The 22,719-nt window shown below is 39.5% G+C and overlaps 1 protein-coding gene across 10 annotated transcripts in view; it reads right to left on the reverse strand.

The window, feature by feature from the left end:
• The window catches only part of IMPG2 (interphotoreceptor matrix proteoglycan 2), a 61,472-nt gene that overhangs the window by 33,801 nt on the left and 4,952 nt on the right, over window positions 1-22,719 (reverse strand). For 4 of the 10 annotated variants that reach the window (XR_001877399.1, XR_001877400.1, XM_017830855.1 and 1 more), the window contains exons 1-5: window positions 21,508-21,624; window positions 19,941-20,201; window positions 10,233-10,399; window positions 1,766-1,797; window positions 1,650-1,673 (exon numbers count right to left, since the gene is read on the reverse strand). Coding sequence is in view for 8 of the 10 variants with exons in the window: in XM_017830855.1 (XP_017686344.1) it covers window positions 1,650-1,673; window positions 1,766-1,797; window positions 10,233-10,399; window positions 19,941-20,201; window positions 21,508-21,580 (557 nt within the window). In the remaining 2 variants the exon portion in view is untranslated. Of the gene's footprint in view, window positions 1-1,649; window positions 1,674-1,765; window positions 1,798-4,145; window positions 4,235-9,656; window positions 9,727-10,232; window positions 10,400-19,940; window positions 20,202-21,507; window positions 21,625-22,719 lie in introns of those variants that run through there. The other 6 variants (XM_017830854.1, XM_017830853.1, XM_017830852.1 and 3 more) reach the window with 6 other exon arrangements.

A 22,719-nucleotide genomic window follows, 5' to 3' on the forward strand; every position in this document is an offset into this window, starting at 1 on the left:
TGGCTTACAAACTTCACATCGTAAACCACAAATGATCTAAGATGTCCAGAATGTTCTGAGAATAAGTTTGGATTCTTTAATATTGCCAAAATAATTTATATTAGTTTCTTTCTGATGTTCCATCACCCAGAGCAAATCTACCTGTTTCTCTCACTGCTTCAGTCCTGTATCATGCTCTTTATGCTACAAACCACTACAGTTTTCCAAGCACAAGACAAACAACATCTACTAGAGGAAAAGATATATTAAACCCAAAGTTTAAACTGATGGTGATTATAAAGATCCCATCCTAAAGCTATAAACAGTCTGAAGCAACATATACTGGGATAAAAGCAGTGTATTTCTGAGAAAGATGCAATATAGCCCCACAGTGAATTGAGCTGGAAAAGTTTGCCAATTTTCTACTGGAGCCCCTTTAATGCCTGCCACAAAACACTTGGTAAGATGGCTTTTGTACATCAATCACTCTGATCCACCTTGAAAATTCTGGGCTTTTTGCACTGTTCTGTGATTTAGCCCAGTGCAGGCAGTGACTCCAATTCTTCTTGCATGTCTCTACATTTACTTGATTTCGTGAGTGATCATACAGATGGATGCAGTAGGCTTTCAAACTCAAACTTCTTCAGAAGACATGTATGCTACCCAGCTGACCTGGAGGCTTTGGGGAGTGCTCTTGTCAAAGGAGCATTCAGCTCCACAGGACAGAGAGAAACCAATCTTTTAGGAATCATATTTGCCCTTATCGTCTCATGTTATTAATTTTAATATATAGTGTTGTTATGAAATCATTATGAGGATACCTGATGGGGAAGTTGAGGGTTTTTTTAGAATTCTGTTAAGTTATTACTCTTCCCAGTAAATTAATTACTCATACTTATCATAGCTTTATGTAGCCTGTAAAGCAAGGAATTGAACATGCCAGTTTTTCAGATGCGTTCAGCACCAGGTTGTTTGGGTTTGAATTGCCCTGAAAATAACAGCTTAGATTATGTTCTGAGTAGGAAAGAAGCAATAATAACTTGAACTGGTTTTCTGTTCAGTTCAAAAAGACATGAAAATAACATGTCAAGTTCAGGTTCACTTTGGTACAAAGAAGCCACAAATCAGACCAGTTTTCAGGTTTATTGCCTTGTTAAAAGCGTGAGGACTCCAAGCAGCCAATTCCCTTGTAACTGTTTTCAGAACACATCTCTCAGAAGCTGTTTTTAAAAGAGGATTTCAAAACTTTTTTTTTTTTCTGTAACAATGACTAGAACTACCTGAAAGCCTTTGGGAAAGGTTTGCAGGATAACCAGGACACTAACATAAGTAACTGTGGACACATCTTTTTCCCGAAATAGATCTCCCCCACTAAACCTCTTCAGGTAAATAGCCTGCATCTGCACCTGACAGCCTGATGGTCAACAAGGTGATGACATACTTAAGCAGAAGTACAAGCCCCAGATTGGCTGAGATATTTTGAGCATGCCAAGCACACCAGGACAGAGGTTCACATGCAAGAACTATCAGATTTCTCTGCTGTACTTTTCTATATGTCCTTTTGCACAAAGGTGAATTTTGTTCATCTTCAGTGCACAAATCAACTCCAGCAGCAGCAAAAACCAGAGAAACGACCTATTAGGAGCCTTTATAAAGGGAAAATTACTTACCCACATGCCCAATCAGTGCAGGAGCTGACAATGAAAAGAGAAAAGGTTACAAAATGTCACAACACCAGTTGTTATCTCCAGAGAGAATAAAATGCAAGAAGAACACAGACACTCACCTGCCCATTGCTTCCTTTATATAGGACAGTTTCTGGAAAACAAACAAACAAACAAGTCCTAAGTATATTTGAGTAACATAAAGTGAAAGGAATTGAAATGCAGTTTATTTCCTTCTCTGTGCCAAAATAATTCTATTCTCTGTGTTTTCATTTGTTAAGTTCAAAATTTATTAACAAAGTCCCCACTGAAAAGAAAATACGTCCTGCATTTCCAAAATACAACTGAAACTCAACATCAGAAACTATAAAGAGTACAAGGTTTGTCAGAGATGCTCTGCATTTCTACATTGTCCTGCATTGTCCTACAGGTACAACATTCTCTCAACCCAGAGGAGGCCAGCAACAAGATCCTTTTAAGCAAGTAGTCTTCAGAAATACAATATTACTTCTGCTACTTGTCTATAGATACAAAACCATCTTTTGAAAGTACAGTTACATCTTAAAGTAACATACTAGGATTAATCTGATGACTTTGTTTATGGTTATACAAGTGATAGGGATGACATTTTTTCCTGTACTGGTGTATAAGGACTAAGCAGAGCTATGCAATTCATATTTTTTCCATCAAAATTCTTGTGGCATTAGTGCCATTTCTTCTACATAAGAGTCACAGGAGATTCTGGGAGGAATGCCACAAGAAGAGGAGTAGGTCCTCAGCAGTTTGCAGCATGATAGCTGTTGAGAAATAATGCTGTATCCTGCTGCTGTACCAATGTGAACAGAATACAAAATACTTAAAGAAAATTATTGTCCAGCTAAAAAAATTCTGCTTCTCTGTTTTAGTGGTGGGAAGGGATTGTTTGGCAGAGTGTTTATTGGGCTGGTTTTCTTTATATGATCAATGCAGATATATTTTTTAGTAAAAACAACACAAAGTATCTCCTTTGAAATTAAAATACAATAAACTCAACACATACTATTTCCACTTTGAAAACTTCTCTGCAAAACACTCATATGTATTCAGTGACCTAAGGATTATCACTCCAAGGTAACCTCATCATTCTTCTTGTGAAGGAGGGGTGAAAAGGCAAAAGATACTTCTTGAGCAGGTTAACCTGCTCATTATCTCTTCACCTGTTTTTCTAGGGAAGTGTCAAAATTCAGTCATTATTGATTTGGAGCCATGTCAATGACTACCCTTCTCTTCTTTCCAGGACATCCGTGGACATTAAAAGTGATCACAGCTAGAATGGCAGGCAGCTTGGATATCAGCCTGAGGACGGCTTGCCAAAATACAAAGTTCAGTCAGTTTGCTTTTTAGCATGTTCTTTGACCAACATTTATTATACAGGTCCATTAAATGAAGCATCTGGAGATACTTTAGTATGAAAAAGTAAGACCCAGTGAGACTAGTTTTAAGTGACAAACACAGAAACTAGGTAGTCTACAGTGAAAACTCTAACTTGGGGCCACTAAAGCTATACTGGACTTTGGATGGTTTTTTAAGGGGTCACTACCACTGCTCTATACAGTGCTTGTACTCAGCCTTAGTGCACTGGGATCTACAAGGAACAGAGAGACTTATTCCCTCTCTACAAGATTTTGAAAAGTTATCTATAAGTAGTGCCGGCCCGTCTTCTAGGTTTGTTTAGAGTGACCTTCTCTTAGATGGATTGCCTTACAAGGCTGACGAGCTCCATCTGCCCGGGGGGCTGGGAATCAAACCCGGGTCACAGTGGTGAGAGTCCTGCACCCTAACCACTAGACCACCAGGGGCCCCCTATAAGTAGTAGCTCATACAGTAAATAGTGTTTGTTTGTTAGAAAAGGAGACTTTATTCCATGCTCAGGCAGTCAAGATGGTTTGTAGGTGCTATTAAAAACAATTCTGGTTATTACAGGCCTCACATATCTTTTCAATACCACCTGCTAGTCTGTATCCAGCAGCTTTACTCACGAGTCCTCAAAGGTCACTGACAGCAGAGGTCAGTGTAATCCTAAACACCTCTTAGAGCAAGATGCCCCAGTGAGGGGTGCCTGGATGAAAAGTCTGTTGCAGGGTAGCCTGGGGGCTCCCAGATTTCCTGAGCCTGGGTCCCTGGACTTAACCAACATATCTTGTTATTTCCAAGTTATCTATTCCATAAATTATAAGATGAACTTCTAAGAACCAAATCTGAAATGTCAAACTATTATTTTAACAGCCAAGGCCTAGAAAAACAAACGTTACACACCATCTCCACATTTATGCTTTTAAAAGGGCATCAAATTACTAAGTTCTCATCCAATTTTGCAGTAAACTAGCACAGTAAACTAAGACTCCATGATTGCCTGTGAACAATAGCCTCTGCATAGGGTAGCTGGACTTTCCTTAATTCACCTAGTTCAGGACAGAATATTCTCTCTTCACTGCAAATCACATATTTCATGAAATAAAATACCTTTAAAGGATTACATGCTTTAAATGACTGTTTAAATGACTGGAATTTTCACCATGCTTTCTCAGATGAAGTATCCCACTGGATTCAACAGCAGCTTTGCAAAATAATGGTAAAAACTGTCACTTCATATTTGTTTGCTATATAATGCTGTAAAGCTTTTAAAAAAAAATGCATAAACTTTGAATTGCAAATGAGTTGATAAAAGTATGACCATCACCCATCACAACTCATAAGCCAATATAAAGCTTGCACACAGACAACTACCACCTTGCAGCTTTATGCCAGGGGTAAAATCTTAGCATTTACAGCAAATTCAAAAGGAAAGTATGATCTGAATACCCAGTCTTCAGCTTCTTACAGTCTACAGAGGACTGAAAAACAGATTCACACATTTTGGATCAGTCCTACAGACTGAAATATAAGCCTAGTTTTTTATATTGTTAAATGTAGGGGTTTTTCAACCTAGGATGTGAAAACGAAGCATTCCCTATGGCTAAACTAGCACGGTCTGCAATAGTTTGTAGTGTGACTGTCTTCCTCTATTAAAGGTCTAATTTGCATTCCAGCCTGGGGTGTGGGCAAGCACTGACATACTTCCAACTTCATTGTGAACAGGCACCTTTTTCCCCTAATTAGAAGACACAGGCTCTAGAGTTCTAATATTGGCTTTGTTTCTCATTTATTACAGAATAGCCTTTGCCAAAACACCTCAACTCTCTGACTCAGTTCCGTCATTAAGGAGCTAGAGTTAGAAACACACCTCCTGCACATGGACCTGCAAAGATTACTTAATGTCTTTACCCTTTGAATACTGGAAATGATCTATAAATAGCTCTACACAACAGCATCAGCCACACCAAAACTCAAGGGGAGCTTTTACTAAGTGAAGCTACCTCTGGCAGATGCTTTGTACAAAATTAGTTCTCTTCCCAACATCATTATTACACCAATTCTTCTAAAGCTGGGAGCTGAGTTTTGTGTCATTTGCACTAACATTCCCCTTTCTGAACAGTTAGTTTTATATAATGCAAAATTTTCACAAATTAATACAAGTCCAGAACATTGAATACAAGCTACTACAATACCACAAATCACATATAGTACCAACTGGATGAGCTTTTGTCAATTTACGAACTTGCAGAAAAGCAATTATATAGGATACTCTTGCCTGATCCTAAGAGACAGTTGTTATGCATAGAAGACAAAAAATCTTGGAGGTAATCCCAGGAAGGAGAAAAAGGTAGAGGAAATATCAAGGAGATCTGAAATAATCTCATATTAGTTTAATCCTATCTGTGTAGTATTGTACCAAGCATATTTGATTTAACACCACATATACACTTCATTTACAACAGGAAAGTCATACCAAAAAATGACTCTCTCTCTGCCTGTCCCACCATGGTGCATGGCAGAACCACGCTCTCATGAAGACAAGGCCACAGCACTGGGGATAATTCAAGGAAATGGATCACAATGTCCACAACTGAAACTGTAGGGAAAGAAAGGATGGGGAGCAGTGCTCTGAGGCACATCCCTGACAGGTAAGGTAAAAATACGGCCTACAATAAGAGAGATAACATGGACAGCTTAGTGGAACATACAACTTCACAGCAGAGGTGAACTTTCAACACAGAAGTGATTCTTCAGTGTGTTAGGTAGTGCTATCTAGAAACAAAGAGCAAAACACAGAAAATGAGGAAAAACTAGAGACTTGCAAAGTAAAGGATTTGATTGGACAGGGTTGATGAGGATGAAGCATCGGTTCTGAGCTTTGCCTGGAAAGAGATGAACACAGGCTTCATGGCTGACAGTTTTTGTGCTCTGTCAGGTGCAAAGGAGAGATCAAAAAAGGAAGATTTAGGCTGGAATTGGAGCAGAATGACCAGAGAAATTGCCTAAGAGATGGAAGAGAGATGAGGCAAGATTTGAAGAAGCAACTAAAGGTAATTATTCTATTTGCATATTTGTGGCAAAGGGTGTGGGGTTTTCTTTTAAGTTAGAGAAGGATAAACCTTGCAATTAAAAGAGTCTAAGTCAATAGGAGAACAGTAAGTGTAGGGACAAGAGCAAAGGTGAAGGAAATCTGACATTATGGCTCAAAGGAGGGCAAGGGATTTTCTTTTTTGCATCCATAAGGGGGAATGGGGAGTGTGAAAGAGCAGACAGGGTCTGCTTTTTTCCAGGTCTAGAAGAATCTGGAGGTGTTCTATGCAAAATAAAAAATGTAAAGGACTGGAAACTGTGGTTGGGACATTTGATTGACTCTGAGATTGGCTCATTTGGTTAGAGCATGGTACTAATAACACCAGGATTGTGGGTTTGACCTTGTATGGGCCATTCATTTAGGAGTTGGATTTGATCCTTGTGGGTTCCTACCAACTCAGAATATTCTGTGATTAAACCAAAAAGGACAATGGTTAGTTCACAGAGCAGGAAGAGGAGAGACTGCAGAAGGAGTGTTTCTGCTGCAGGAATCTTGGGAAGACAAAATCATCTACTTCTGTGAGGTATTCAAACTACAGCACTGGGAGTAAGTGGTTACAAATTACTCACAATGATGGGATGCTGCATCCCATCTTTGAACACAGGTCTCAGAACTCAGGCAAAATCACTTATTTTACACTGCTAAGTGCCCATTTCAGCATGCTAAGGAGGTGTTTTGTTATGCTGCCCATTCAGGCATCCTAAGTCTTCTGCCCTTTTTACCCTAATCTGTCACTGAGCAGTTAGTCTGTGCTGCAAATACTCTGAAACAGATGGAGTTGCTGATGGGCTGGAAAGTCAATACTAAATAAAAGTACTGATGAGTCAACACCATCGTGGGGATGGTATCTTGTCCCAGGAGCTTTTCAAGCTGCTTTTTGGTAGGTTAGCACCTCTCATCACAGTTTTGGGGATTCCTGGGCAAACTGCATTTTGGTTCTCAAAGCTGTGCTACAACTCCTTTCCAGGGCTAACTCTGAGCTTAACTCGTGGCTCTCAGACCCACTAAAAAGTGCACACAGCACAAATATCTCTCTCTCACCAGAAACCAAAAATCACACAGACCTGCTTCCTTTGAAAAGAATTCATAACCTAATCCATGTTGTTCCATTTCATATGCTCAACACTGTCAGATATGCTTTGTTATACACCTGGGGCTGTATATGAGCCCTTAGCAGGTATAGCTGAGTATTTGCTCAACAGATTAAGTTATGGGAGCTCCCTTAATTCTTCATTTCTCATGACACCTTTTCTCAATGTCTTATTGTAGATTGTCATCAGATCCCTAAGGAACAGCAACTCAGTAAAACTTTATTTTCTGAAATTTGATTGGAGTCTGAAGAAGTAGAAATTGTAACGTAATCTGCCATAAAGGATGGATTTGCCCTAATACATGCCCACATTGGAAATGCGGGAGGCAGACAGAACTTTACCCTGGAAGCACTCCAGTATCATGCTTTAAGCTGCGTTTTGCTATGGATTTGGACGAAGATTCAGCTTGGAAACTCCACAGATTTATTTCTCCTAATTTTTAGATATGCTGAACTTCTTTTGAGAGAGAGAAATGGAAAATTCACAGCATGCAGGACATCTAAAAATTAAGTTTCATGTTGCTATCTACCAGAAAGTAATGCAAAAAGACACTCTGAAACAAGACTGACAGAAACTGCCAACATGCCCAATATAAAAGAGGCAGTAGAGCAATGGTATGGCACTAACAGCCAAAAGAAAAGCAGAATTACTTTTATCAGCTGCATGCTCTGAACTAAACTCTTGGAATTAACCACAGCTGATTTACAGACATTAGAGAGCAGAGGAAGATTAGAGAGAAGTGGTATTTAATGAGGCATGTAATGGCCAAACAAAAAAACTACTGCTAACTATGTATGCTGCTTTTCTACAGTGCCAGGCAGAAGCGAATCTTCCTTTTAAGCAGAGTGGGGACTATTCACATGTATCACACTTGCACACTACAGAGTACTGTGCACTGTGACATGATGGCAGCCCTTGGATGAGAAGTGCTCAGCACTTTAGAGATCAAGTCTAAGGAATGGAAAAACAAATGGCAACAGCTGACCATGAACAAATGAAGCAACATGCTGCAATAATAGGGAAACAAAACCTCACAAACAGTGGAAAGGCTTGACCACACAACTTGGTCAACTTAGCTGGTGAGAGTGGAAAGAACAAGAGGGTAGGAAGAAGGATGTTCTTAAAAGCAGAGATGTATTCACTGGATCTGTTTGAACTTTAAAAGGTTTCACACTGACAAAAATTTTGTGCATGAGCACAGATGAGAATGGTGAGTCAGTACTAGAGCTAACAATTAAACTCACACTCTGACCTATGTATTCAAAAATACATCATTGGATCTTTTGAAGGTGGCTGATTGGAGGATGTGAGCAAGTGCTATTGCCTTCAGTCTTTGGTTCAAAGTTAAATTGAGTTCAGGTTTTTATTTCAACAAAAAAAAATCACCTGACAGATTTGTGACATTTTATGTGGAGCACAGTGGTGACAGCATTCAGTCCGTCTTATCACTGACTAGTCTGCCATCAAATCAGCCCAACAATTGTCACCTTTTGCCAACTGTGCTTAAAGCAAATAGAAGGATGAACAGTCTTTTTCCAGAATATTGCAATGCTGAAAGGAACATATCCATCTACAGGAAAAAGGAAACCTAAATTACACATAAACCAGATCAAACACAGAACACTTTATCTGACTCCACTGTAATGCTGCAGAGCCATACCCAAAAAGGTAGAGCAGCAGTGGAAAGTTAGATGCATCATCCTCTTTGCAAGAGTCATTTTGATTTCTTTTAATATGCTGCCACTATAGATCATCTCACTGCCAAAATCTCACATAAAACAATGATACATGCACTCTACACATAAAAAAAATCAAATCAAATGAATTTTATTTCTCTCAATCTTTTTGCAAAGTCTTCTAAGGATAACAGCATCATCACACATCACAGAAGCAAACTGGCTGGCATCACCTGTGAAGACTAACATGCAGGCTCAGGAGAAAAAAACAAACAAACAAAACACCTTCTTTTCATTATCCACAACAGTTTCATATTCATATTCTTTAGTGCACATTCCTAGCATACAGGTCCATAAAAGAACAGAAGGGAAAAAAGTCAGTGCGTCCACACTGGTTGAAAATCACTGATCCTATAGGATCACACATTTAAGGCTTATCATAAGTTTCATAAAACTACTCATCCATTAGCTTTCAAGAGTGGAAGACACTCTAATCTTAAGGAAGTCCACAAGCCACCATACATTTTAAGACAGCCTTTTATCCAGAGAAATTAAGCTATCTGCTGTATCTTAGATGAATACAAAGTTAAGTACTTAATTTTAAAATTCACAAACTCCTGAAAATACATCTTGGTATTTCATTTGAGATAGGGTTCTTTAGTTTGGCTTAATGCCCCCTTTGTTATCTTTAAGGTAAAATAAGCTTGCTCAAACTGAAATAACAGACAATATACCAAGATATTCAGCATTTTTTTATTACCTTGTCTTACACTCGTACTCTGATTTTAACCTCCACAACTCCCCATGGTGACAATGTTATCAATTGCCTTCATAGGACACCAAAGCTTTTCATGTTTTTAGGTACTCTCATTTCAGTCAGGCAGCAGTGTGCAGACAACACAAACCTATAGAACATCAAACAGGCAATTTTGCCATATGTCTTGGTAGCATCAGAAATACAGCTCACAGCTTCCTGCTTCCAAGTGCCAGTTGGACTGAAGGCATCTCAGTGTGCAGCTCAGAGCAGGAAGGCAGCTACATGCCACGGGGGGAAATGTGCCACAACCTGACTCATGTCATGCTGCCTTTTCAGACAAGGTGTCAGACACCATCTACTTGTCAGGAACATTCTCTTCATCACTGTTGCTTCCCTCTCCATTAGATCAGCCATAACTTTGGAACTGATTTCAGAGCTATGGATCCAAGAGCCAGAATACTCATGCCTGTTCATTTTAAGGGCTCTCCACATTACTGCCTGTGATATGCCAAGTTCCACATTGCAGTGGGACATCATGTTCTCACCCACGAGAAAACACCAAGCAGGTGCTGTACCCACCTTCACAATCAGACTCCGGTGCTCCTCAGACTGACTGAAGTTTGTGCCCATTTCAAAGATACTCATTATTCCTTCCTCACACAGGCTCATCCAGGCATTATATTCTTCACGCTCTGGCAGTCTGTCCCAGAATGTCTTGAAGACCTCCCAGACTGTTTCCTGACACACTGAAGGCACAAGAAAGGTCTGGTGTTAGTATAATAGGAGTGCTTCCGTAGTTTCATAACAACCATCAAGAACAATAGTATTTTTACTGAGTGAAACTGCTCTTTGATCAATGGGTCAAATTAGAAAACTTTGAAAATCAAAATAGTATGGCAAATGTCCTCACAGAAAGTAGAGCTGGAACTTAATTTGTAAGAATGATAGTGGTACTGTTCAAAATTTTAGAGGCTCAAGTAGAAACAATTCCTTTGGACTCATCTTTACACAGAATTTAAAATGTGTTTTAGGAATTATAGTTGCATTAATAACTTGAAAAACAAGGCAGGATGATGAAAAGACAATAATATGCTAAGAAATAAGGCAAGCTCTAACCCTACTGCATATATCCACTGAGAAAGAACTGGACAGCTCTGAACAGTCAGACTGAGAATTAGGGGTTAAATTATCTTGTACTACCCTGGCTGCTTTAACCTCCCGATCTCTATCTCGCATGTGCTCTTTGCCAATCAGAGCAGTTGGTCACACCACCCTTAAGCAAGAACCTCTCTGTGATCCAGGATAACTGGAAGAGAGGAAGATTTATAGGATTTTCCCTGTGTCCTAGAGGAGAATAACATTAAAAGGTGACCTCTAAAAATCACTCACAACAAATGCCAGGTTGGAGTAGTGGCAGACAAACCTGCTTTTTGGCCTTAATCTGATCCCACTGTTTATATAGAGGCAGTCCAGCAGAGGAACGCTTTGTGTTCCGGGAGAGTCCTGACATCGTAAGCAAAACCCTACAGGAGACTGACCATGAATCTATTGTCAGAAAGTCATTTTCTTCAATCAGTTTAAAAATTAACTCTAGGCTGCCAAAACCAGCACCTTACTGTTATTTATTCTTGATACTTTGTATTCTGGATTCCAAAATTGTTTTTATGTGCATGTGTAAAACTTAACACATAGATTACATATGGAAACATATTTTCATTCAACTAAAAGATAGACATTTTTCTTAAATGCAAAGGCTTTGCAAATAATGACCTTAAGGAACTGTTTCCCATGCAGTAACACCCTTAAAGCTTAGCTGATTCTGGCACACTGGATGGTACCATGGAGAAGAAGTTCTTTTCTTTTTTTCAACCCTGAATTTTAGTTTATCAGAGCAGTTGAGACCATTTCTCCATTGTGGAACTCTGCAGATACACAGATATGTCTCATTTCTATGCCACACTCCTGACAGCTTTCCTGTGTGGAGATCAGCCTTGTAGCTCCTTTGATATGTATGACCAGAGAAGAACACAGTCCCCAGTTCTGCATTATTAACTGTCAGTAGGATAATACTATTCCAGAACCTCTACAGGCAGTTGTAAAAACCAGTAATTTGGAAAGTACTGGATATGTTTCCAATCAGTTTCACTTATGCATCTTCATTAATCAGAAACAAATTGACAGGCATCCACGTACCATCTCATATCGTCCCCTCAAGTTACTCTTGCAAAATTCTTTAGGCAGGGACCACATTTCCGTATGACCTCTGCACAGACCTCAGGCAATGAAGCCATAATCCTGCTCTGGGATTTCTGGATCCTGCTAGAGTACTAATAAGCTTCCTGAGGCAGAACAACATCTGCAGTATTCTCTCTACCATCCCACTTGTAAGAGCTAGGCATCTGGGAAAAGACTGAAGTCTAGTATCAAATCCAGAAGCCTACACTAAGGCTCTCATTTCTTTTGGTGGTACTTGTATCCTACACTTTGACTAATGGATCTTTCACTCCAGGTGCAACATTATAAAGCAACAATCCTGGAATGAGATTACTCCCTTGGGCTGGGATAAGTCCTCAGCAGACTGTCAGTAAGAACTGAAGCTATGACAAAAGAGCTTGCACATTGCAGTGACACTGTCTAATCCTACAGTTTTCAAAGGGCAACAGGCAAAGGACTGGCTTTCCAGTTGCAAGTAATTGAAGATAGTTTTCCTTAATGCTCTTAAATAAGTTTAAAATAAATGTGATGAGACAGTGTCTTGCCTGAATACAAGCTGCTCCCATATGAACAGTTGTTCCAATTGGCTCCCAATAGATTAAGGATTTGTTGTGCGTCCTTTCATTTGGAATTAGACACCCCACTGAATTCCAGTCCCAAAGGCTTTGTGCCATCTGTGGGCTCCAAGCCCATTAATTAGACCTAAGTTGTCAGAACACAGTCATGTATTCTGTGGAAGAAGGAAGTGGGACGTGGATAAGGAGTCACATTTTGTTCTCTCTAGCCTGTCCTACCTAGTTGTTTCCAGTGAGGTGAGCAGTAACAAGCTGGACAACATGGTGCAAATTCCTTCTGTATTCAGAAGGAAAAGGTGGGCACATTTCTTCCTCCTGTGCAGTATGAGAATGTGTTAGTTCTGACACACAGGGAGGGATTAAAAGCAGGCAAACATCTACCACAACTGCCATTTCATACTTGAAACCACATCCTCAGCCATGGTGAGCTGCTTGCCAACACACTCACCCTGCAACCTTGTTGACACACAGTCCATCTTGTCATTGTCCTATTTATTCCAACTGGTCAGTTTGTAAAGCGGGGGATTGCTTTACAGGATAACAAATCCAGGTTGTAAGGGCTCAACACAAAAACCATCCCCAGATAGGCTTATCTATATGGTGTTCAAGAACAAATTCAAAGCCCGGCTAAGAAAAAGAACAATTTTGTTTCAGTCTTTCTCATAAATGTTTTCATCATTTTGTAGTCAGATGAGAGTTGCGATTGCAAGCGCAGAAAGAGAGCAGCACAGTTTATTTGGTGTGGTTCAAACCACATATATGTAAGGGAAACAAGCACAACTCTATCTCCCATCACTGCTTCAGATATGTCAAAAAAGGAGCTAGTTCTTTGAAGCCAGGAGCCAGCTTCATTGACGTGGCCACACAGGGAACTGAAGAGACACTATGCTCACAGTGCATTCAAGTCACCTAATAAATGTGATTAACCAGCTTTTAACTTGAAGGTGGAGTCCACCCCTGTGATAGGTTTTTGGTTTTTCTTTACTAGGGAGGTTTTTCAAGGTTTCTTATCAACAAATTTTTGAGAACTCCCATATAAGAAAAATATGTTTTTCATTAACTAGATTTTAAGCATTCTGAGACTCTGTAGACAAAAGTTGGAGCACAAAACCATAAAGTTAAAAAGGACTTTACTGGAAGCTTCAGTAAATAACTATAGCTTACTGTATAAAAATAACTCACTATCTTTTCTTTCTGACCTTCCAGAAACTTGCCAGTATCTGTGTCACATACACTGTCTACATATGCTGACAATATGTGAAGCAGTTTTTGACTAAGATTTAAAATAAAATAAAAACTCCTTGAAACCAAAAGAGAAAATGAAAGAAAATGACAGTCGGGGGAACCAAACAGTTTACCCCTTAAACTTTTTAATTAGAAATGTAACTGACTTTTAAATATAAAACATTTAAAGTAGATAGGGAATGGAAGAAAAATTGCCACGTTAGAGCTTATAATAACTTGCCAGGAGCCCAACAGTTCAGAGTTGTGACTGAAGCTGCTGAATAGGCTTTGCATTATGATCTTGCCAGGATTTATGTTCCTAAGACTAGCTATGAAGTTCTTAAAAACAACCAGTCAAGCAGCCAGTCCTGCCAGCATCAGGAAGGAAAGGCTAAGCAGACCCAGCAGCATTGCCACATGCCACCTGAACAGCAGATCAGCCCTCAGGGCACGTGTGAAGAGCCAGTCTTCGTGGCTAGATCTCATGCCACACTTTCACTAGCCCATTACAGGGCTGGCCACTGGCGCAGATATGCGGGACAGCATTAGGAGCACTGGTCCCGGAGGAGACAGGATTTGCAATGAGGCCTTTAATCCCCAGCAAACAAAACTGATAAAAAGAATCATAAAATCAAGATCAATCTTTTAAGGCAGTGAGCTAAGGGTCTTGAAGCTACTCATAGATGGGAAGGTAAGCTCTTCTAGGAAATTTCTTCTGTCATCCCATGGCTGCAATAACCCTTGCAATTTTCCTCTGAGTAATTCAAATGTTAAAGAAATGAAGGCTTATGATATAAAGAGAGACTTCCTGCTACAGGGATGTGATTATTCCAGCTGACTACAGGAAAGGAAGCAGGTATGCTGAAGACATGTAACTGACTGGCACAATAAACCGGAATTCAAACCAGGAATGCAAATCACATGGCTTGTTGTGCAGTTTGTCTTCAAAGTACACTTTGTATACATGTACTACATTTTCCATGTACTCCATCCTGAAAAACCTTGGAAATTAAAAGTCACTAAGCTCATCATTCAGATAATCATCTTCAAGGTGAGAGAGGAGACAGGAGAAAATTGAAAGACTGGAATGTGTGGTCCATGCCCCTGTGCAAACTTCTACTTGAGCCAAGAGTCACAAGGACTTAAAGTAGGCAATGTCTCGACCTTTAAAGGCCATAACAGGTTTCAAAGGCTGCTTCAGAAAGCTGGACATGTTGTAAGACCATATGACTTGTTTGCTAGCATATCTGATTCAAAAGGCGAAAAGCCCAGCTCTTGGGAGCTTGTCTACTTCAAATGCAGTGTTTACACTCAAGTGATGCTCACAGACAACAGAGAATATCCTGAAAAGCTTAAGATAGTTGTGTTTCAGTTCAAAAAATTCCACATAGGCAGGCACAAGCTCTTTTCAGTGTTAGAAATCCGCAGGAAGGAGTGAAAAAAAAATTATTTCAAGCTTCCTTTCTTAAAGACTTAATCGCTGTTTTCAAAGCCTCTAGCTAAGATCTGTGATGTGATGAGATGATCTCTCTCACTCTTTCTGAAATTCTCCAGTATGGCTACACATCTCATGCACCTGGGTAGGACACAGCATTCTTGTGGTTCAAGCTTTACCATTGGGAATGCATTTATCTCTCAAACAGAGACAATCAGCCTATTACACTCAGTCTGTGCTCAGGGATTTCTGAGGTTAACAGAAGGGGCACCACATGACAGCACTGAGCACCCTGTAGGGGGTAGGGTGGCTTTCTGGCCATTTGTGTAAGTGGGTAGTGCTGGAGTGTAATCCAAGTTAAATCTCATTAGTGCTTCTTAAGAGTTGAATCGTGTATGGTGGCTAGGAGCACTGAATCAGGCTGAAAATTCTATTTTGAGGCAACATGAGACCAATAACTCCTCCTCTCTAACAATTTCTGCACAACTGAATGGCTTAATTGCAGAGGGGTTTGATTAAGACTAAAGTGACAGACACCTCCTAAGAGGTCTTCCCTGCAAAGACTTCATTAGCACTTGTTAAATGAACTAATACACACAGGCAGAGAAATGACTCATCTATTGCTGAAATGCTATTGTTTATGGCCTATAACACAGCAACCCTTAAACAATTTATAAAACACACCAGGATATTAAATTGACAAGGAGTTGAATGTGAATTAGCTCATCCACATGAAAGATTTTTTCTTTGAACACTAACATACTAATCTCTAGTTCACAAACTATTTTCACCAGTAATACTTCAGTAACAACAAAGGAGTGTTTTTCATGGAAAAAGACAAGCTTCTTAGAAGCATATGCTGACATCTAAAAATTCAAATGTAGAGGGAGACAGAATTAGTCCTTCTACAAATAAACTTCAGAAATTTATTGCAGGGTATGAACTATGCATAATACGTGCCAGGGATGAGGGGGAAACGGAAAAAAAAGGCTCACTCAGCCAGATTCTTTATTTATTGAATGCTTTTTTTAGCCAGGTACTTTTTATGACTTCATTGTTTGCTTTCATCATTATTAGCAAGATCTGAATAAGCTATAACATTTAGGATTTCAGTATCAAATGGAAACTTTACTCTTTACTCTGTCAATGTGCAGAAGATAATGTTATTCCTAATGCTTAAGTAAACAGATTTGAAGGAACACAAGAAATGGGAAGATAAGCAAGCACAGTGCCATGCCCAAGATTACCAAATTTAGGGATTATAATCCTACATAGCATTTAATTCCCGAGAAACAGCTTTTACTCTTTCCAAAGTTCAAAAATGCCTGCGTGTCTCATCAGCTATGACACACTACAATGTCCTCTATTTCCTTGTTTGGTCAGTATCTTCAAAAGCTATCCTTAGATGTTCAACTTTATCTGACGTTCTGGCTGACAAACACAGTTCTGGCAGAGAGACTATCTGATTTACTCATGCGAAAAGATGTACTTGCTCACAAGCATACACTGAATAGTTTAAGACAGAGGTCACAGCAGGCAAAGTTGCTAACAGAATTTAGGAAAGGTAGCCACCAGAGTAATTACATCTCAGAGGTGGCAAAGAGAAATAGTATCACCCTGAACCATGGTGTTAGAATCCAGCAGCCTCTCTTTTACCCAATTAACAGGCATGGGACAGGGAAACAGTACAAGCCATGCTATTTTGTAATCTTTATATTGTTTCTGTTTAACTTGCTAATTCAACTTCTAAGTCTATTACAATCCTCAGCCATCTACCAGCAATTTACACAACAGAGAATGGACAGATTCACTGAATTGTCTACATAAGGTGACTGGTCGCAACAGACTTTTGGTCTGAGTGGGTATGGCTATTTTTTGTGTAATAAATTTTACTTGACTGGGGCTCAGACTACCATTTCCCTGTGAGCAGTAAAGAACATCACTATTCATAATAGGTATTACCATACACAGCCCACTCACTATCTGAAATCCAGATGTTGTAGTCAGAGAAAAAAAAAAAGCTGTTAAGCCTACAGCAACACGACATAAGCACTTCCTTAAAGCCCATGACAGAAGTGTTCATCTGTCAGTCTCTGACACTTACAGAAGCTTTTGCCAGCTAGCAAAAGTAAATAAAACTAGGAGCTACAGGTAGATAATTATATTCCCACCTGTTTCCTTCTAAGGTAGACACAGATAGAACAAACATAATCTGGATAATCAGCACATGCAAACCTTTTCTGCTTTTCTAACAAGATCTTCCATCAAAATAGCAATCGACCTTTCCTTCCAAGGTAGTGGCACTGTTTATTGCTGAGAGTAAAACAAAACCAAGGAAAGAATAGATTGTATTGAAACCATCCTTTCCAGAGAAAGTATGGGAGATTGAAGCAATTTCTTACTTCAGCAGATACAGAATAAAAAGAAGATTCTAAAAAATACACACTGGGATTCAAAAAATCAGCAGATTCTGTGTACATTCATATTTATTCCCTTTGTGGTCAGTTACTTTACTAGTCACTGACAGCAGCTGGTCTCTGAGTGACAGTGACCACACTCTTTCCTAGGACTATTTTGTTGACAGAGGACTGTGCTGATTCAGCTAGCTAGTAGAAACATTGTATATAATTCAGTAATACGCAAGAAACAGTTTTACTGTGAATGAAGGGTTGACTCATCAGGTGCCCACCAAACCTGTGCTACCACTTCCCTCCACAGTCAGACAGAGGAGAGAAAATATAACAAAAGGCTTGTGAGTCAAGAAAAGGACAGGGAGAGACAACTCATCAGTTACTGTTACGGGCAAGACAGGCTCAACTTGGGGATATTTGTTTAATTTATTACCAATCAAATCTGAGCAGGACAATGAGAAATGAAAACAAATCTTGAAACACCTTGAAACACCTTCCCCCCACCTCCCCCTTCTTTCCAGGCTTGAATTCACTTCTGGTTTTCTCTAACTCCTCACCTGCAGTGGTACAGGGGGATGAGGGATTGGGGCTGTGATCAGTTCATCACAGCTATTTCTCTCACACATTCTCACTCTTCAACTGCAATTGCTGTTCTGCAGCAGCTTTTTCCCTTTCTTAGATATGTTACTCCAGAGGTGTTGCTACTGTTGCTGATGGGATCAGCCTTGGCCAGCAGCAGGTCTGTCTTGGAGCCAGCTGACATTGCCTCTATCGGAGATGGGGGAAGCTTCTGCAGCTTCTCAGAGAAGTCACCCCTGTAGCCCCCTGCTACCAAAACCTTGCCACACAAACCTATCCCATAGCACATCAACTCTCATGTACCTCAGGTGCATTTACTCAGGATGTGATTAACTAGACACCACCAAACACGGTGCAAAGTGTTTGCTCCTACCAAAGTGTTTGCTCCTACAAAGTGTTTGCTCCTACCAAAATGAAGATAAGTTGCTTGAACCAGATCTTGCTCTACCAGCTGCTACTTAAAGTCACCCCTGCTACTTGCAAAGACCTTTTTCAAAAGTTTTAAGTTAAAAGTGCTTAGGATTGTCATAGCATTTGTGCTCAAGAAATCCTTGTGGACTGTGAAAGCTGTTAAGCCCAGTAAGGAAGCAGACGGAATAGGTGGATTTTTGGTTCAGCCTAGAATCATTAAGTCCTATATACACTTTCACAACATAATTTATGGATTTTTTTTCTTTATTATCGCTCACACTTTTGCTTACTTGATATTGTCCTTATGTGCCAATATCACAGACAACTGAGGGGTGATTGCAGTTTAAAGCACACAGTATGTATGGATTCATTGGGAGCAAAGCAAAGAGTAGTTGAGTAGTATTAGGTGGAAATAAAACAGGAAGATGGCAAAGCCTGTCAAACTGCCAGCATGATCACCAATGTCAACATCCCTTGCCAGCTGGGCACAATTCATATCTGAATGAGGGTCTAATCTCATGTAATTCCACTTTGTCCTCCAAGTATATTCTTTATGTTTACTTTTATGCAGACACTAAGCAACTCCTGCTTCTAATAGTTTTTCACTTCTCTAAGTGAATAAACTGTGTTACCAGTTAGAGTTTCTTCTATAGGCAATCAAGTCTCACTAAAAATGAGTCTCTGAACATCCTTCCTTCTCCTGTGACAGCACCTCTTTGCCATTTTGCCAGTTATGTACAAATGTTAAGATACTACAAACTTTTTGAATGCTACGATACAAAGACACAAATACCAGAAGGTACTGCATGTGACACCCCACTCCAGTGTTGTCAGCCAGAATGGTTTGAGGTACATCATATTGCTGTAATATTTCATCAAGTGAAAGAACATTTCAACTTTTCAGGGAAAGCTCTGTCCAACTTCCATATCTTAAAAGAGAGGCTTCTTGCCTACTACACTACAGCCTGATACACAGAGATTGGCTTTCTAGACAGAACACACTATGCTTTGTGTGACCAGCCATAGTCAAAAGTCACATGCTTGAGACACCGATGTCTCAGATTTGACTCTTCTGACTGGTTTCCCAGTGAATTCTGCTAGCACCTGAAGAATACTAAATAAAAAACATTCATTTAGCTAACCTGCATAACCTGCTAACCTGATAAAACCCTGTTTTTCTCAGCATTCAAATTGTTCTGTGAGAAAGGATAAGTTTATTAAACACTGAGGTTCCAGTGACCCGGAGTTCTTATGAGTGTAACCAGAAGGTGGGTTTTTAGCTCAGAACAGCTCTCTAAAGGAAGATTATCACAGAAAATTAAATTTCTTGGGTAATAATGTATTTCCTATGGCCTGGTATTTACTGTGTTTAAAAGCTTAATCTATTTCTTTTCATAATTACATGTTCTTTGCATCCATGAGATTTACATTCACTTACCTCTGAGCCTGAAATATTTCAGGTGGTTGGCAATAGCCTGCTCAATAGATTCATCAGGGCAGATCTTAACTCCACTGGGAAACAGAATGGATCGCTTCCTTCGTAACAGCAAATGCCTGTTGAACTGTTCAGCCTCCATGATGCCATTGGGCTTTTTCAACTCAGGAGGCAGAGAAGGGTTTGCCAACTGCCAGCCACTGAGCTGAGGGGTTGGTGAAACACCTTTAGCCTGTCCTCCTCCTGTAGCTGAATAAACTTCTGCTGTAAAATTAAAATCACAAATAAATTTCTCAGATGAGATAATGATGAAATCATATATATATATCTTCATGCCATTTCTATGGTCCCTGGAGGACAAAACTGTGTTTTTCTGTTAACAGAACCTGTCTGTACGACTGTCCTATTATAAACAACCTTAAGCTCTTTACAGCATCCCATCAAATGGTTCCACAGCCTAAAGCTCTAACACTTTGAATTCTAACGCTTTTTGGTTAACTTCCCTTCTGTGATTTGGCTTGGCTAAGTCAATGGGACTATATTTGTGAAAAAAAAATGTACTTAGAAGCTTTCAGGACCAGAAATTAAATAAGTCATTAATTAAGGACTACTCTTATTCCATTTCTTTTCACAGGACACATTTATATCCCTCGCAAAAAGAAAAGCTGCTTGAATGGACAGCTAACAGGTACACCTTTCACTGCTGTGAGACAGGTCCCTACTCAACTAGAGCAAAGGGAAAAAAGTAATAAAAGAGCTCATCAGCTTTAGGGGTTTGGTTAATTTCCTCTTATACTAGTTGTTCCACATCATTCCAGAGGAAACTTGTGGAAACAGCTGAGGATAGAATGTGTATACTGGGATTTAGTCTGACAGTCTAGTTCTCTATCCTTCACAGTCAGCTGATCCGAAATTATTTAATTCAACCTCTTTAACTTTTTCCCCAGAAAACATGCCTGAAGAAGAATCACAAGAAATTATTTATTGGAGAAAGAACAGTAATAACTCTATGGCATTTTTCATTCCACAGATTATGAGTTTATTCTGCAACTTCAAAGTCAGTAGCACCTTTGACTTCTATGACTGAAAGATGAAGAGTGTGATTATTTTGATGTTATATTAACAGTCAGCTCTAGTGCAGAAGATCACCACCAGATGGTACATCAGAGGGAGAAAAGAACATCAAAAATGTCACTAAGGCAAAATCCCAATCTTTACTCAAACTGACACATATTCAGTGTCCATAAGCAGAAGACAGAACCTTACTTTTTAAGATCTAATACAAAACTTAAAAAAAAAAAAATTACCAATGTTTAACATCTCCCAAAGTTGGAAAAATTGCCTCCTGTAGCTACATTCTACACTCAAAAAACCACAAATGTGCTGTTATACTTCGTGGAAATCACTCTAAATATTCCATATTTACACTGCTATCAAGGCACAGATTTGACCAGACATTTCTCTGTATTAGCCCCCTTTGTTACAATTAAAGCAGAGACGTATTTCTAATTCTACACACTGCCATAAGTAAACTTAGAAAACAAGTACATGAGTAAGATTTCTGCATTACCTGCAACTATCTGAAGATCGGCGTTAATCATTCCCGGAAGGCAAAGAAAGATTTTCCAAATTAAGCCAAACATACTTATTTGTGTACAAAAAAAAAAAAAAAAAAAAAAAAAAAAAAAAAAAAAAAAAAAAATCCCTTTTAGCAAAAGAGCTGTTGCCTTTAAGGTAGCCTTGAACCAAACAAGAGCATTGCCCTTCTTGAAAACGTCTTGACGTCACATATCATTATCTTTGGAGAAAACATTAGGTAAAACAAGTCAACCAAGACATCCTCGGAATGTTCTTTTCAAAGACAGTATTCCACTTCAGTGAAGAAACAAGAAAAGGTGATCCAAGTGAACTCCTTGGAGCTAGCAGATGGACTGACACAATTTTTTAATTTTAATCTGACCAGCTAAGCTCTTTACCAGAGCTTGTCATACCATTAACAGACAGTCCAAACAAGGACAGCACCTTTCACATCCAATTAACCACGTTTTTTCATTGGCCTTTCCATTTCTTCTCTTTTTTAAAACCATGTTGACCACAAAGCATCAGAGGGAGCATGCTAGCCTCCAGTGGAAGGTCTCAGTGTGCTTTGTCTTCTGCCTATACAAATATATACACACACATAAATGTATGGCTCACTTAAACACCATTGCATGTGTAAGCACTGAAGCAACCTTTCTGTAGGACTGTTTTTTCTGGTGACAGGGTTGCTGCCCAAGTTTGTGCTAAAGGAGAAAGTCTTACACCACTATCCCTTGCATCCCAAAAACAGTGCTTCCTCCAAAGATAAATCCAGGACAGGTTGTGATTCTTTCATCTCTCTTCAGGTATTACCTGACACAAGCAGTAGGAACAAATCAGTGTAGACACCTGAAGAGATCATCAGCTAAGGACAAGTACAGAAAGGAGAGAGTACTGGAAAGCAGTAGCACTCTCAGGAGCACATCCTGTCTGGGGTCAGGTCGCTGCAGAAACGTGTACAGAAGCTGTCCTGCAATGGCAGACTGTATTCAGACAACTAGGAGGTCTCCAGGGCTGTCTCCTGGGTAGTAATACTCAGGACTTGCTAGTTACTGCGTTCAGATCAATCTGAACAAACTGCTGTTTTGTCTGAAGTGACTATTTTTGGTAGTGGTTTTGTGTAAGCATTTCAAAGCTGGATTCCCAAGGCTTCCCAGGTATCTGTCTGCAGAGCTTTTGTACAGAGCAGCTTAAGCATACAGTG

This window comes from Lepidothrix coronata, unplaced genomic scaffold (genome assembly GCF_001604755.1).
Source record: "Lepidothrix coronata isolate B3197 unplaced genomic scaffold, Lepidothrix_coronata-1.0 Scaffold184, whole genome shotgun sequence".
In the NCBI taxonomy this organism is placed as follows: Eukaryota; Metazoa; Chordata; class Aves; order Passeriformes; family Pipridae; genus Lepidothrix; species Lepidothrix coronata.